Genomic DNA, 17,288 nt, shown 5'->3' on the forward strand with positions numbered 1-17,288 from the left:
GATGTGGTTTCGTGTGGTTCATAACGCAAAAAAAAAATAAAAAAAAAAAAAAATCCTAAACATGCTTAGTGGTAGCAGAATGACACGATGATGCAAGCAGCCCCGTGTTCACACCTTGACACTGCGATGACGAGCCGCCTGCACGCCCCAGGTACGCCCACCAACGGATGCCATTGTTGCCCAGAAGCTCCAAGGTCCTGGCCATGGAGTCGTGATGAGGAGAGGAGGCAAGGACTGCGAGGGCGGACACTCACCGACTCAATGCAACCGGTTGTTCGTGATAACCTGACGCCTCCATGTGCTTGTAACAATGACAATCTAGGCCAACCCTCTCCACCACCACCAGCCCCGAACACCTCTGAATGAATAACAGTTCTTTGTGAGTTTTCATCTCAAAGGGTTCAGGATATTCAAAAAATTCTATAAAACATGTCGCACCGTCAAGGATGTTGTAGTAAATCTCGGTTTGACACTCCTGCCTTTCTTTACAGCAATACGGATCCCTTCAGAATAGTTGTGGGTGCTTTTGTAGCCTCTAATTAGGAACATGCTTTCAATACGAGGCAGAAGAGTTTTGCTGACTCTCCTAGTCAAGCAAGAAAACGAACTCCATTATTCATTACTCATTTGAGACAATAACTGAGTGGGAACACCAGATCGGTTCTGCTTTTCAGACAGATAAACTTGATCCCTAGAGTTAATGATAATTACCCTCCCACCCACACTCAAATCCCTAGTCTTTCCCTGCTCTCCCCTTCTCTAGCTCTGTTGTCTCTGAGCATCCATAAAAGTGTGTGTATATACAGGTGTCTGTGTGTCTGTGTATGTGATCGCTAGTGGGTAAGTGCTAACTGACAAACCTGTCTGTACAAAATGTGCCTAGATAAACAGGCAGGGGAAAAAAATCTCGAAGACATCAATTTTAGCGAACGGTACGCTGGCTAGCTTCACGAAAATGTTTGCCATCAATGTCTGGCCTTTGATGAAGTCGCTCCGACAGTGTTTTGTAGTCACTTCAATGACTAGGGGGACATGAACTTCGACATTAGACATCACTGTTATTACTCCGTACAGCTATCTTGACATATTGGCGGCTGAGAATAGTCGGTTTATAGCAGATGATGGCACCACTTAGCAGTTGTTGACATGAACTACCTGAAGGTACGAGACTACTTGCTTTGAAAGCTTCACCAGTCTACTAACTAGGTCCACACACCCATACTTTGTCCACCAAAACCGGCGATCCCTAAGGGGAAATCTTTTCTTTTTTATTTCCCTTTATGTAGATATTGAGTGTACAGACATGTGAAGAACTAACCCTTGTGTAGCTATTGAGTGTACAGACAGGTGAAGACTACCCCATAGTTACATTTGCAAACGACACCCGACTTACAGGACTGATTTACAAGCATGACGACAAGAGATTGATCGCTAGGTTTTATAGTGGAATGATATTCATAGTTGAATGTACAGAAAATGAAAGAAATAAGTGTTTATTTCAGGAAACACATGGCAGTGTGATGAAATACTTCTTAAAGAATAAGTAAAATAAACCATCAGTATTTTGAGAATGGTGAGGTCCACATATTCACTCTCTGGATATGCCTGGTGCCCGTTTGTAGGGCCCAACCATATTTTTCTCTTAAAGTGAAAACAGAACCGAATAGAGTGCTTCACCCATTCTTCTCTCTCCGCAAATCCACCAGTGATGCGAGGATGCTGGTGACAAGGAGGGAGGGAGAGGGAGTGGAAAGAGAAACGGTCTATCACTAAATTGCTTCTATTTATAGCAACGTTTGTTCGCTTTTCAAACTCACTGCTCGGCGTTAATTGACTACTTGATAGCTTCTGGGGAAAATCATGTTAGAAGCTATCCTAATACGATGATATCGGATGATTATTTGCTCTTTCTCCGTCCCATCTAATCTCTCTCTCTCTCTTTTTTACTATTTGATTATGTGGTGGTAGCAATGGTGTATTGTTACCCAGCTTCCAAGTCTTTCCATCGACAACCACTCTTCAACTTCTCAGAAAAAAATCTACACGCTCACAGAAAACAGTTAGCACAAGCAAACCCGATATTTCATATTTTAGTCAGGTGGACAACACACTGGATGACGGTTAACAAAGATTATAAGGCTTTTGCTAGCAGCTGCAAACGATCTTGAGGGAAAAACAAATAAAAATTGTTGTGGCAATATGCAGACGTCAAGCTGTGAGACAGATGCCGGCCAACGAAAAGTTTTTTTCCCCCCAAAACGAGATTGATTCTGTGGAGAGATTCGGTTTCAGTTGTACAGATTGGTTTTAGCTGTTATTGTAATGATATTTCAATGATTTCTTCTACATTTTTTCCTCCCTTTCTCTTGAGTTTTTTAGTCTTTCCTTTCTATCCACACCTTACACACACCAAAATCAAGTTAATACTTACTGAAGTCTCCATTGAAACAATCCATTTTCATGTTATACACGAGCTAGTGTACGCGAGGAAAGTACAGACGATAGAAGGAAGAAAGAATTTTCTATTTTCAGGTTCTTAGGAATCATAATGTTTTTTGTTTTTGTCAGTAATTATTGACTTCTTATCCCGCCTGTCAGCTGCAGAAGCAGTTGTCTCGATGTTTCCTTGTTCTTTCCACTCGGCTTTTGTAATTTCTTCCATGTTTTTTTCGTCGGTTCCTTCCAGTTGATGTATTGCTTGCCGAGCAGAAAATCTAAATTGAAAGCCCTGGCACAATAGCCAGCCTGGTTTCTTCAGAATTCACCAGAAGTGCACACGACCGAGTGATTAGGAAAATATAGAAGCGATACATCAAACTTGTCTTCGTCTTTCAGGTGAAATAAAAAATAATCTTCGCTTCCCAACCGAGCTGAACATTAATTCATTAATTCATCCTTTGATTGGTACCACCAGACAAGTGGTTATGTCGTAGGGTGACAACTGAATAGACGCAGAGGCTGATGATGGTTTGACACTGAGGCCTGTATTGAGCTGTGGTGAGCAGGTCCGACATGAAACGACCAATCCACCCTTTCACGTTTGCCAAGCAGTTCGCCCTCTGTCCATCTCGGCATCGACCCCCTTCTACAAGGTACCCCTGAGACCGGTTTTAGAGTGGGGTCGGGTCACAAGACCCATCCAAACCAGCTTCCTTGATTGTTTTTTTCTGTTTGTTTTTTGTTTTTTGTTTTTTTTTTGTTTTTTTTTTGTTTTTTTTTTGTTTTTTTTTTTTTTTGCTTCACTCGCAGCGATTTTAACAAACTTGTGAATGTATTGGTTAAGTGTTTTAACACATCACATATCTATATATTCTTGGAAAAGACTGCTCATTATTTAGATAAAGACGAATTACAGAGGTAAAAATGGTTTACGTGGAAACTGAAGCAGTACGCCCAGTAGGAAGGAAAGGAAATAGTAGATGAAATAATAATTTAAAGACTATGAAAGCTGTAAAAAGATTAAAAAATTGTATTTCATAAGTATCATGTTCTGTCTGGAGCCTAAAGTATGACATATAAGCAAAGCTGCAAATCCTAACCAAATCAGTGACCAAAACTCCGAGGTAGACATACCATACACACATCATAACATTGTGATATACTTCAATTATCTTTACCTCCATACTTGATGCCAGCCCATGGCCTCGGCGCAGAGGGACTATTGCCATTTTCATTTGCTTCGTGCAGGTAGCGAGGACGTCGAGAACCTTTGAACCTTCTCGAGAAGTTGTTCTATTTTAAACACATTTTCACAAGGATAACTATAAACACGCTCATTTGGGTCTACAACATAGGTTCCACTCCAGGCAGTCTACTGTGGAAGGTGAGCCTCTTACAGTCTCCCTGACAAGTGTTTTATTATCCACAAAGGTGGAATAAGCTTTTCCCTTCCGTTTCCTCGCCTAGTTCGTGTGGTACAGTTATTTGAAGTCTGGGAATTCATGGAAATCGCTGAAAGAGAACAAGTGGCTATCTGGTAAAGTCTTGGATCGAATGTCGACCCGCCAGGGGTGAGTCTGGGTCCCTCTGTCCCTCCATCTGGCTTAGCCATACGTGACATAACGTTGAGTGACGTGAACGTAACATGTTGATGCTTCATAGACAAAATAACAGTTCTATCCCTCGTTCCTTGCTGAGTAGCTCTGTGACAGACATTGTGACAGGAGTATGGTCTAGTCACGCACGCAACAGCACATGTCACGTGGAAGTGAGAAGGTACGAGATCACCAACAACAAAGCATCGACACTTCGATCTGAACTATTACGCAGTAGATAAACAAGAGTTGATGTTTTGGCTCCTCCATTGAGTCAGACCTTTACGGGGGGTTGATCTCGATTCGATCCTTCTGTTACATTTCAACACAATCATTGGTGTTGATAGTCCGATGTTTTTGGTTCAGTTTTCGATGGTTCGCTCCAGTGTTTCAATCACTAAACACAAAACCCTTCTCACACTACACCACAAACCACGTTTTGGGAATTTGAACAAAAAATATCCAAGAGAATCTCACATGTTGTTGGTAAAAAAAACAGAGTCCACATGATAGTTTTTCTTCGACGATTAACGATTTAGGAATCAGGAAATAAGATATCCAATTTCCAATCAAAATTGTTGTTGGCTTGTTTTCGGCAATAAGCCTGGTCTTACAGACATCCACACGTTCGTCACTTGGGTCAATAATCGGCACACACAAACCCTGGCGAATGTGGGTTTGGAAATTATTCCTTCTGTGCAATATTGACCCAACCAGAGAAAGGGGTGGAGAGAGGAGGATGGTGGAATCTGTTTGTCCACGGCTGACTCACACAGCGATGTCAACACTCATTCGATAACGACGACAACGAATGGTTCAAACCCCAGACCAGACGATGCAGCATCCCAGCAACTTTTTGTTGCCCACACGTCTGGGTAATGGCTTCGTCTGTAAGTCCTTCAGTGTGATTGGCTCACAGTTGACTGAACAAAGTTTTCAAGAAAATTCTGCAGGAAAAATTCGTTCAGCACAGCAACGTTTCTCGTTCGTTGCTCTTCGTGAAAATGCAGCTGATGACGTGCAGGACAGACACAGCATACACGAAGTGTGGAGAAAATAACCCGGCACGTGACAATCGTGAAACGGTGTCAGCAGGTGACGTTATCCTCTTTGCTGCTTGCAAGAGTTTTTCCCCCTTGCTCATCAATTCCAGACATATCGATGCCACGAAAACTCTTTTTTCTTTTCCTTTACCCTGCGTAAACTGTTCCTTCTTTTTCTAATTTGTTCCTCTTCCTGTTTACTACTACGACGACGACTCCTGCTGGTGGTTATTGTTGGTACTGATGTGGTCATTTCCTCGCCGTCACGCTGAGGATGCAAGGGCCCGGAACAGGCTGCGTGGTGCTGGTGTGGCTGTCCTCCCACGCTGTATCCAAGAAAGCCTGTTGCGTGCTTCTGGCTGCAAATCTCACTCAGTCTCTATGTGCTGCCGGTGCCACCGACATGGCCGCCTTAGCCACGCACTCTGTCTGCCCCGAGCTGCCGCGATCAACGGTGATCGCGAGTTTGCGGAGCGAAGCGCGATACTCGCTCCCAGGCTCCTGCCACCCGGCAAAAACTGCCACCCGCGCACAGACTGCTGGATTGCAGGAAGGTCTGGTAGTGTGGGTACTGCTCTTTATCTGGATTTTTATCAGTTGGTTATCAGTCCGGGGATTGTATTTTAAAGATAAAGGTTCGTATTTCATACCCCGCATTTCTTTTTTTTTTTTTTTATTTTGTCCCTTTCTTCTTTCCCCTCTGTCTACTTTAATAGTTTGAGCATTTGTTCTGATCAATTCCGGGAACCAAAATAAATAGCTTCAATCTTTGTTCCCTCTGTCTGTCTAAGGTGTCTGAGGTAACAGGTTTTGATTCACAAACCAGATGTCGATCCCCCCACCACGCTTCATTTGCATATTTGAGTTTACGAAGAGCACGGGATGCCTTCCTCCAGCAACAGCTTGTAGGTAGTAATGTTATTCTAAACTCTTGTATCCGGCAAAGGAACATTGTGTTCATAATACTGCAGCCAAGGGACAATACAAGCTGTTTTACTTCCCTTTGGCAGGACATGACTTTTGTGTGGGTTGGAGGCTCTAGGCTCCAGGTGAGATCCCACACGTGCACCTTGCGGATTTAGCTGATCCCAGTTTCCTAGTCGGTGGTGAGGCTGGAGTTTTTGTTATTTCACTTCAGGCGTTGCATGACTCGCCCTGCCTGCAGATATTCTCCTATGGTTACATGCTAATGGCTGATCGATTTTGTCCTTTTCTACTTCTCCCTTCCCCTCCATCTCTCTCTCTTCCTCTCTCACTAACATCTTTTCAATGCAATTTTAAAAAAAAGTAATCTGCTACGCCCAGAAGGAAAAGATAAGAAAAGTGAAAATGAGAACATGTGTGTTAGGCGAATGTGTTTATCAATCTGTGAGTTTAATGGCGCGTGTGTGATAAGTGTGTGTGTGTGTGTGTTTCTGTGTGTGTATTACTCCGTCTGTGTGTGTGTGTGTGTGCGTTAGTGACTTAAAAGACAAGGGGTGCAAACTCTTTCTTCTAATTATTTGGTAATACGCGTCTTTCGTTATAAATGTCGATATACACACTTACAAATATCACCATACATAGAGGTCAAAATCGTGATGTCATGTTTGTACACAATTACAGCTGCCTCATTGGCTGATGCTTTCAAAATAAAATAGTATGTATGTACAGATGTACAGTGAATAATTTTACAAAAAATAAGTATAGTCAACATAACGAACATCACTTCTGTCGAGGGCTGGGCTTTCAAAACGGTATCTGATGACTTCAGAGTAATTTCAAATTACGTCACATTCGATCCCGATATGAATTATCTTCTGTAATTGTTTAGAAAACAATACGCGTGCAGAGTGTACAGAGGTGTTTATGAACAGCTGTGACAACATGTCCGATGAATTAGTTAATGAATCATAAGCTCAGCCAACTAATCAACCAAGCTACCAACCAGCCACCCAGGCAGGTAATTTAGTAATTCACATCCAGTCATAGGGTCCAGTGACACATTTGACTTTAGTGACTAAACATTCACTAAGCTCGTGACTTACCTTTAGCCCTACGTTAGTAGGACTTGCAGGTGTGGGTTTCTTAGTTTTGCAGCATCTTGTCACCAGGCTGCCCATGATCCTGACTAGTCACGAACGACAACTTCGTCCCAAGTGACGCCGATCTCCAGAGTTCCGTCCCTGGACGCCGACCGCTCAGTCTGCAAATGTGAAGTCAGGAAAAATCAGGAATGAAACCACAGTTTTGCTACTAGAGTTAAATAATATCTGTCAACTATTAGATGGTGATATACAATAATAAAGATACAGTTGATTACAAAAATTAAAAAAGCAGAGCTGCAAGCAATCCTACTTCCACGAACTGTCAAGCACATGCAAGCTGGTCAATAGAGACACGTGACCCCCCGCCACACACCAGGACACGGAGACCCACGGTGTGGCTGCTGTTTGCTGTCGACTGTAATCTCTTCAATGAAAAGCTTTATTTCTCGCATTGAGCTTCACAGCCACCACATAGGATGTGAACCACGTGTGCCTCCTTGACCCGGCTAGAAGCTTATTTTAACTACGTGTCCTTACTGCACACCAAGCCCCGGAAACCCATTTTGTAATGTGGAGTTTAGCGGTTGAAAATGGATGAGGAGAGAAATGACGCCAAGACCCTCAGTAGGTTTGACTCACCGAGACCAGTGTCTCTTCCGGAACGACACACATAAGTGTTCATAGTATGTAGGTAGCATCCGTGATCGCTATCTCCATGTTTTAGCTGTTTGGAGGGGATGGGAGACCACCCGAAAAGAAATGCAATTCGCATTAAAATTAAACATACGGATCTGACACCATAAACCTCCAGCGTCCACAAAATCACATATTTTTTTATTGCTGAATTTTATGTCCACAGTTGGTCGGATGGGCGGTGTGTGTGTGTGTGTGTGGAGGGGGCTCTATGTCGCATATCATGTAGGGGTTGAGGGGTGTAAACACGCGAAAGCCATTAACAACATACTGAGAATGTGTTTTAAATACTAAAGGGACTGACTGTGTGCAGCGTTGAAAGAATTGTCCTTTTTCTAGACCGACCTCTTTATTAATTTTAAAGCTCCTCTCTTCTTTTCCAGTACCCTTCTCCTTTTTTAAACTGTTTCCTTTCTTAGTCCGGAAGAACTGAAAAGCCCTAAAGCTTTCGATGGCGTTTTCGGGGGATTTTAAGGCAGGTGAGAACTTGAAGGTAAAGTGAATCCTGAGGGGTTCAACAAAATTCTGTTCTAAACTTTCGGTGAGCACCACACTGAGCAGGCGCACACACGCTAAGAATAAATGTCTCTTGAATAAATGTTTTTACATTTTAACGTGTGTATAAAAGTAGGTTGACGAGAGCGAAAAAAATTAATTTACTGAACTGGCTTTTCATGGGTTAACTGCCTTTATAAAGTTGGGGTCAAATACAGGGCGTCATTCCATTAAGAGAGAACCATCAGAGACAACCTAAGACGAAGAAGGTTCTCGGACGCCCTGGATCTAACAAAACCCTGGGTCACAAAGTGACCTCTAACGAGCCTTGAAGAGTGAAAAGCTGGAAAACCACGAAGCAGAGTCTGCCTACAGGAGGGTCACTCGCAAGATACGGGTAAACATGAAGGAGACCAGGGCGGCCTGGAGTGATCAGAGGTGCAATGAGATGGATATTAGTGTGGCCTGGGGTGACAATCTTCTGTTCAAGGTACTCACCCATGAGAGCCAGCAGAAATCATCGACGATCAACAGCGAAAGCCGCCTGCTCTTGGATGTCAAAGTTGTCCTAGACAAGTACTGCAATGAGCTTTACAACAGCCAGCTGACGACAGACCCAAGTATCCTCCAAGACACACAGGAAACGAACTCTGACCCAGAGGACATGCAAATAGCAATAGACCAACGACTTCGTGCACAATCTAGTCACCGGCGTGGTGAACCCCTGAAGTCTCTGCTCATCAAGCGGCAAAAACTGTAACGGTTCGGTCATGTTGCCCGACATGACACCTTTCCGAAGACTGTCCTCCAAGGTTCCGTTGGTGACTAAGGTGAAGGAGTGGACAGGCTGTTCACTGGGGGACTTTCTCAGGCAGCCCTTACGACTGGTGCACAAAAATATGCCTCCTCGTCAGTTTAGGGACGAAGGGAACTGAACTGATCAGAGATGAAAGTAATAAACCAGGACAGTTTATTAAAGAGCTAGATAAAAGTCAGAGCAAGTTACTATTTCTCAAACTCTGGGCAAATAACCCCCTTCTGTTGATTTGATACATTTGTACAAACAGGACAATGGGTAGAAGGAGGTCCCACACTCGCTGAACAAAGGACAATAGGTGCTTGGGAATTTTAACATCTGGAGTTGTAGATCATTCGACGACGACCTTAATCTGGCGGCAATGGCACCTCTGTTGATTTAAGGGCGAGGTTTTAAAAAGAAACCTTTGAAGGGAGTAGAAATATGAACCACAAGTCTGTGTTCCACCCGTCTGCATATATGCGCCTTATTGTAACAGTCACGTGACGCTCTTACTTTGAAACACAAATCACTTCAAAAACTTAGCAAAACTAACATCACATCCGCCATTGTGAAACTGCAAAAGTTCGAAATATAGATCTTTAATTGTTAAGATAACTTTTTCATTTCTTACTTTGTTGAACTACCCCCATATATATATATACGCACATCAGATATCTATCACCTATAGATATATATTGCATAAATCATATGTGTTCGCACTGTTGTAAATAAAACGATTTTACTCCGTTGAAAGGACATGAAGGCGGCGTGTGCCCAAATGTTTATTATTTATGCTGTTGGTGTACGTGGCCAGGATAACTCGCCCCTCCAGTAAGATCAGTGAGTGCGAGGCGCCTGTAAAGAATCATCTTTGTGGGAAGCTGCACGTTTGGAAATTCAACAAATCTTATATCATAGGTACTTCAGACGGTTTGATGGTGTTTCAACATAATTTGCTTCAGGAAGAAATAGTTCACATTAAATACAAAATTACCTCGGCGAGAAACCAAACAAACCTTAGGTAACCAGAAAGATTTGTATATTTTTTAATCTTACTTGCCTATTATTGAAAGAAATAATGTATGTTGAATATAGTATTACATAGAACGTATCTGGATATTTCTTAGTTCCACGATAGGGTATTGCACTGCTTTATTACAGAGCATTACATTGTTCCACGACAGGGAATTATATGTCTCCACACTCCGTGATGCACCTCTTAATGTTTTTGTCAGCTTTTTCCAGTTTGCCTTTAGTTAAGATGTCTTCGCTCCTGTCAAGACAGTAACCGTCTCTTTCGGCTGGCAACATATTCAAGATTAGTTCATTATAACTGCACTTTCTCGGACGCATTTACATGACCTCAGGCTACATGCGTCATCCAGTAGCTCCTCCAAACCGATGAACTAGAAAAAGTTTTTTTTTTAAATAATGGGTTATTTTATTTTTTTACCCCGCAGGGCTTGGGTTTTTCTTTGGGTGTTGTGATGATGGCGGGGAGTTGCCAGATAGGACTGACGCCAGTGTGAACATTAAGACACACGCAGCAACGAACGATAACATCGTCAGAAGGGGACACTATTCTCCTCTTGCACCATGCGTTAATACCGACAGGTTAATGTGAAAGTGTAGCAGGCCATCGAAATTATTTGCTCCGACCCGGCAAAGGCAACCGCAGGCGAGACCCGAAGCTCAGTAAATGTGAGCTTTTTCACAGCAGCATACATTTATATTCAATGAATAATAATAATAATGACATACATGTTGAGGGACAAGCGAGGAACGTCCATCACTGGATAGACAGAACACACGAGTACACGAGGAGACACACACACGTATGCTTCTCGTTCTCTGTTGGAGAATTGTGTTTATGTTTGAATATGGTAAACCATATCCAGTTTAATGTCGGCTGTTGATATGTGTAGTGTTCTTCGACTTCGTCGGCTCTTACAATAATTAAAAATTCGTTTGGGTTTATAGGTTTATTTGTGCATGTGAAAGCATGGCTGTGTATGTTACTATGTACTCTGTATCCTCTAAGAAATTTCTAATTATCATATATATATATTACAGTTTTTCCGCTATGCTTTTCATAAAAACAGAGCCGTTTTTTTCCCACCTAATTACGAATAGGCATATTGCTGTGACTCAGAGGACAGTGGTGAAAGCAGTGGGTCTGCACACGTTGCAAAAGTTTTAACACACTGTGTCAAAGTACAGCCTGACCAACTATAACAGGCTAGATTTTATGTAAATAATTTTGTTTGGCCTTCGAAAGATGTTATAAATATCAAAATGGCCCTTGAAGAAGAAAAGGTTCCCCTCCCCTGGTCTAGCAGCAATGGATGCCTGATTTATCAGGGGAGGTAATCACAGCGGAAGGGGAAAGTGAGGCAAAGTTAACGCCCCTTATGACGAAAGACCTTTACCAGTCATCTGCCCGCAGGACTCGAGTCGGAAAATTTCTTCTCCGTGCTCATCAACTATTTATTTTTAGCCTTCAGCTTCAGATACATTAAAGGGATTGTGCCCCTGTCATAGATTCAATATTGCTTCACCTTCGTAGAAATGTTTGCCACACGTGACCACAGAATGCTAGCATAATGACGAGTACACTCGAGTTCAGAGCAGAAGGTTAGAAGGTTGACAAAACGAGTCTGGCGAGAATCTGGAACTCGAACACCTAACCCTAACCTAACCCTGATTAATCAGGGGAAATGACAGACAGTGGAATGAGATCCCTATGATCAGCCTTCCTCAACCGTCACTTTGTCACGATGAGCCACAGCCCTCACTTTTTAGTGGTATATGTGCAGATGGAAAGGCTCTTTTGTAAACAATTGCTTTAGCGTCCCTAGTCATGAATTTCCTAACATTTTTCTAATGCATTTCAAACGTTTATATAATAGTCAGAGTCCTCATAAAAGTTCTAGATGATTCATTACTGGGGGATCAACGGACTCGGGTAGGGGAAGTGTTAGGTTTCTCCAACAATCTCTCAATAGGCATTCACAATCTTATGTTTGACACTTTAGACGTGCACTTAACAACCTGTTTGACGGCCCACCAGATAAGAAATTTTAGGTCTTTTTTTAATTTTTCATATTTCGATAAAAAGACTCTCTCTCTCTCTCTCTCTGCCTCTCTCCCTCTCTCTGTGTAGGGCGTGTAGGAACAGATCGCAATTATTTTCAATTTTCTGCAGTGTGAACACTGCTTGCGATTGCTTGTTCTGAGCTGACTTGTGAAGCAGCAGGAGGGCCTTTACACTGAGGTCAACTTGCCGATATAAAAACAACTATTTCCAATTCAACTCAGTTCAACTGATTTCAATTCGGTTCGGTTCAGTCAATCTTTATCATGTCTTTTGAGAAAAATACGGACTAGAAATTTATCTTTGTCAGGAATTCCAATAAAAATGTCAACTACAATAAAAAAAATAAACTACAGCTAAAGATCCAGTAAAAGTCGCCATCTCAAATAAGGTTGCAAGAAAAACAAACATTATCAAATCATCACATAAAAGCAATCAAGACACACACGGGTACCTATATAAGTCACGGGTACTGAAAGTTCATGAAAAAAAGTAACAGGATTTGGTATAAAGAACTTGAAAAAAGCAGTCTTTCTGGCAAAGGTCTTTTTGCAGTTTTTGTGTGAGCACTTGAGCATCTGGATGGAGTGAGTCCTGAACAAATGTCTTGGCTGAACTTCCACTACGACATCAGGAGATGACCGGTCAAACAGCAAAACACTCGTGGAAAAGTCATATACATCAAACCTGACATCCGATGTGTTCCCTAAGCATCTCTCCATCATTTTACACTATCTCCTGTTTCTTTGTTTCATGACCTATGATTTCGTTAATTCTTGCTTGTATGTGGGAGGCAGGAGAGTTAGTTGGTATTTTACGCCGAGTCAGCCAAGCAGCCCACCCTGGTAAACAACGGGCAGAAATCGCACTGGGTGCACGAGACGAGATCTGAAGGCAGGAAACCTAATTCTATGTTTGCTCACCCCATCCCACCACCATTTCTGGCTGTCAGGATGGTAAGTATCGTTGTTAGGTTTGGGAACACAAGTAACATCACAGGTAACAGAAAAATGAGAATAAAAATATGACAACTACCTTTATGATTGAACAAACGGCGGGACTTTGACACCCCCGTCATCACCCCCCCACACACACACACACAAATAGTCAGTCTATTTCATGGAAGATTTCATTACAAATATAATGCCAAGATGCGATTATGAAGAAGAAGCCGCTGTAAACGCCTTTTATTTGGAAACAGTAGCAGCAACAGTCCCGTACACAGTATCCAACCAGACGACTGACTCGTACACGTGTACTTCAACATAGTTCCGCCCACTCCCCCCAACTAAACTTTGGCGACCCGGACGTGCAGAGGTTGTGATTTTAAGGGGTGTGGGATAATGTGTGGGACCCTGTAAACATTGACGATTCTACAGACGCTGCAAAGTTGGAGCGATTTGCGATTTGTGTGTGTGCGCGCGCGTTTGAATATTTTACAATCATATTCCAGTCACGTGATCCCTTTCCTAGGCGACAATGAAATCATGAGGCAAAAAGCTATTTAAATAAACAACAAGCAACGCCTGTTTAAACGCTTGTCCACATCGGCAGTCTTCGTACTTTTTGTTTCCTTTTATGGTTGAAAATGCATGTTCATTGTTCGTTGTTCGTTATTTGAGTGGATTACCAGAGCGAGGCTGATTCTATCTACACCATGCCATAAACAGCACTTGATATCTTTCTAATCCTTGCTTATCCCCCATCTTCTATAACTGCTAATGCCACCCTTAACATGAGCAGTAACTTCATGTAGAAATGAACGCCGAAGATGCTCTCTCTTTCTCTGTTCTGTGTATTCCTGTCCTGTTGTCCGGACGGCCGACCTGACCCATACTTTTTGTTCTTTGTCTTTTATACTTAAAAGTGGGAAAATATTCACGCACAGCAACACTCTATTGTTCAAAACTGACATTTTGTGCATGAATTCTAGGCCAGGTTCGCAAAGTTCTATGAAACATGAATCCCATACTGACTTTAGTGTTTGCTGGGGATGAGCGTTTGGTAAACAAGAAAAAAAGAAAGAAAACATAATCTCAGGAAGAACATTAAAATGCCATTGTAAAACTTGATCTCTTCCCACATTCATCAGATTGTACACACAAGAATGGCTAGTCATTCATTGCACAATAGTTTATGACCGAAATAAAGCTCTGAAGAATGGCTTCTTTCTACATTCGTAAAGAAAGGTATAAATAATGTTTATCTCGTGTAATGCTGACTGTAATTCTTTTACCGGTAAACAAAAGAAGAGATGCCCTTGGTCTTCAACATCGCCACTTTCAAGAAGAAGAATACTGGACCACTTTAAGTTCAGACTTTACTTGTTTCAAATAATCATGTCAGATTTGTATTAACTTTCTCTTGCTTCTTGAACTGCATGTGAAGCAGTGTCAAATTGAAAAAAAATTGAATTTAAGATGTCACTGTTTTTAATTGCTCCATAAAAAATGTCTTGCTTCTTTTCTGATGTACCATTTAAGGACAGATTCAGATAGGTAAATATTGTCCATTATTTTGCTGGTTATTGAAGAGTGAGGTCTGAAACACTGAACCCATCTTTCTTGAGGGCGATGTTTATATCTTCTCTCTCTCTGCATTATCTTCCCAACCATCTACTTGGGTCGCCTCTGGGCACTCGGGTATCGAACCGGATCGCATTCGTGTTTGGATACAAGTTCTATAACCATTCGACTATCGACTTTCCACAGAACATCAAAAACCAATGATCACAAACTGATGGTACTGGATCTGTAAACAGTTCACTTTTATTTTATATTTCAAAATATGCGACCGTCTCTTTGAATTCTACTTTGACCTGTGTGCCTACAACTACAAAGATTATTTCAGTAAAGCCTACCTGCAGTTTCAACCTTTTCTTTAAACATCCAAGGTAGAGATCGACGCCGCTCTGTTTAGCAGTCTGCGTGTCCGTGACAACTATCTTTTCCCAGGTGAGACTCCAGGTGAGACTCCAGGCGCAGGAAGGGACCACGTGGGTGACGACAACTGAACAAGTTTGTCCACTTTCCTCAGTCGTTTCGTTGTCACCTCTCGCTCACTGCAGCAGGTCTGTTTGTTCTGTCTCGCCCAGTCCAAGTCGCTGGCGGAGGTGCGACATTGCAAAGGTGATTTACCGTATTTAGGACACAAAGCGCTCGGCAGGTAGAGACACCTTTCTCGTTTCTCATTCTCTTGCTTTCTTTGAAAGTAATCAACTTCCATATGAGAACGCTTGCTCAGCCCAAACACATCACAGATAACTCATCATCCTTACCATTACTCTTATTGTAATCCTATTTCTTCCGTTTGTTTTGTGGTGCACTGGTGGCGAGCAATAAAACGAAGTTTTTGTGCTGAGGTAGACGGATGCAGGTTACTCTTGTGCTGATCATTTACATGGTGTCAGCAGTGAAGAGTGTTTGATAACCACCATCTGACAAAGACTGATTTTTTCAAAGGAGAGCTCACAGCGTTCTCAAATATCCTTTTCCTTTTTTCTCTCTTTTCACTGAACAATATGTTCTTCAGTCTGCGTGCAGATGCTTCTTGATCGCGCGATTTGTGAGTTATATTCACTTGCCTAGACTGTAAAAAATAAATAATGTATGTTCCCACATTAAAGTTCACTGTTAGAGAATGCTGGGAGCAAACTAGTGCTTGCGTAGGTTGAGGTTATGTCTAGATCGGGAAAAAAAATCAGTTTTAAAAGTATTAACGACTCAGGTGACTTTCACGCTAAGCACGTGTTGTTTTATCAAATTCATGATTAATGTTTGTGTGGGGAAGGGGAGGACTGAGTCTCTTGGGGTTATGTCCAATGTGCAGGTGTAAATAAGTGTGTTTGTGGTGGAATAATGAATGTGTCATTGTTAGTAGTGTTGTGTAGTGTTGTTGTAGTGTAGTGTAGAGTGTAGTGTTGTTGTAGTAGTAGTAGTTTTAAGTAGTAGTAGTATTCTTGTAGCTACATAACCAACCATCATCCCCTGCTAGGCAGTTATTTCTGAGCAGACAATCACTGGAAATTATTTTTTTTTCCAAGTTGCAATACTGGAGGTTTTTTTTTTCCTGATGAAACAGTTCACAAAGCCGTGTGGTCCTTTTGTTATGTGTGGACATGACCAAAGACGGAGATGTACTGGCTTCCAGACATTTGTTTATGCGACACAGAGTCGTTTTGTCACAGCGAAGCCCTTGTGTGGGAGATGCTGTAATGAAAAGTTTACAAAAACTAATTAGTGTCGCGATAAACATTGTGTGTCAGCAAGCCAGCGCTTGTCCCTGCTCACCTGATTCTCCCAGTGGCATCTTCACAACACAAGTGCACATAAATTTTACTACATTTTAGGGACAGTCCAGTACAGGTAAAATAGTCCTAGAGATACATTTAAAACTCTTTGTTAATAAAATAAATCATTCAAGTATTTGAGAACTTTGTGTGCATTAGGTTTCTACTTTTGTTGTGCCAGCTCTGTCGCTCTATAAAACTTTTCTTTCTATCTACACATTCAGTGAACACAGACAAACTAACTTCCTTAATTTCCTACAATACAAACGTGTACATCTGAATTCCAAGGCCGCAAGTGTGAACCATCCTCGTTCCTTGTTACTGGCCCATCACACATGCAGGAGAAGAAACGACCTCTTTCCTTGTAAAATTCCAAAATCACTTACTTCCTTCTCACACACCCCACTAGCACAGCCTCGAAACTAACCTAACCCCACCCACAAAGTGCAAATGAACATAATATAATGTCAACAAAGGTGTGTTTGCACAGACGTTTGCACAGACTTGCGCAAGATGAACTCGAGAAAGATTCTATGTCCATGTAACTAAATGTCTTTCCTTCTAATGTCAGAACAACTTGTCGGTTAGTGTGCAAGGTACTTTAATTCATCCTGGACATTTTGTTCTTCGTCCGCGATTGTAAGGACAACTTCCAATTTCATGTAATTTCTGTTATTTATGACATAGTGTGAGAGAAAAATTTTTCAGCCTACCTACATCCCCTGCTTCAACTTCTAAACAAGTTCATTTCCCCCAAAAAATTCTTTTTAAAGTCTTTGCTCGTTTGGAAGCTATTGCTTTGTTCAGTTAATGGT

The 17,288-nt window shown here is 41.9% G+C and overlaps 1 protein-coding gene across 2 annotated transcripts in view; it reads right to left on the minus strand.

Moving 5' to 3' along the window:
• LOC112565758 overlaps positions 1-15,295 on the minus strand; it is a 46,161-nt gene extending 30,866 nt beyond the window's left edge. The window contains exons 1-2 of one of the 2 annotated variants that reach the window (XM_025241490.1): positions 15,046-15,295; positions 7,105-7,262 (exon numbers count right to left, since the gene is read on the minus strand). In XM_025241490.1, the coding sequence (XP_025097275.1) occupies positions 7,105-7,179 (75 nt within the window). In that variant the 5' untranslated portion in view covers positions 7,180-7,262; positions 15,046-15,295. Of the gene's footprint in view, positions 1-3,617; positions 4,880-7,104; positions 7,263-15,045 lie in introns of those variants that run through there. The other variant, XM_025241499.1, reaches the window with a different exon arrangement.
• Positions 15,296-17,288: the final 1,993 nt, after the last annotated feature.

The sequence above is a fragment of the Pomacea canaliculata genome, linkage group LG1 (assembly GCF_003073045.1).
Source record: "Pomacea canaliculata isolate SZHN2017 linkage group LG1, ASM307304v1, whole genome shotgun sequence".
Lineage (NCBI taxonomy): Eukaryota > Metazoa > Mollusca > Gastropoda > Architaenioglossa > Ampullariidae > Pomacea > Pomacea canaliculata.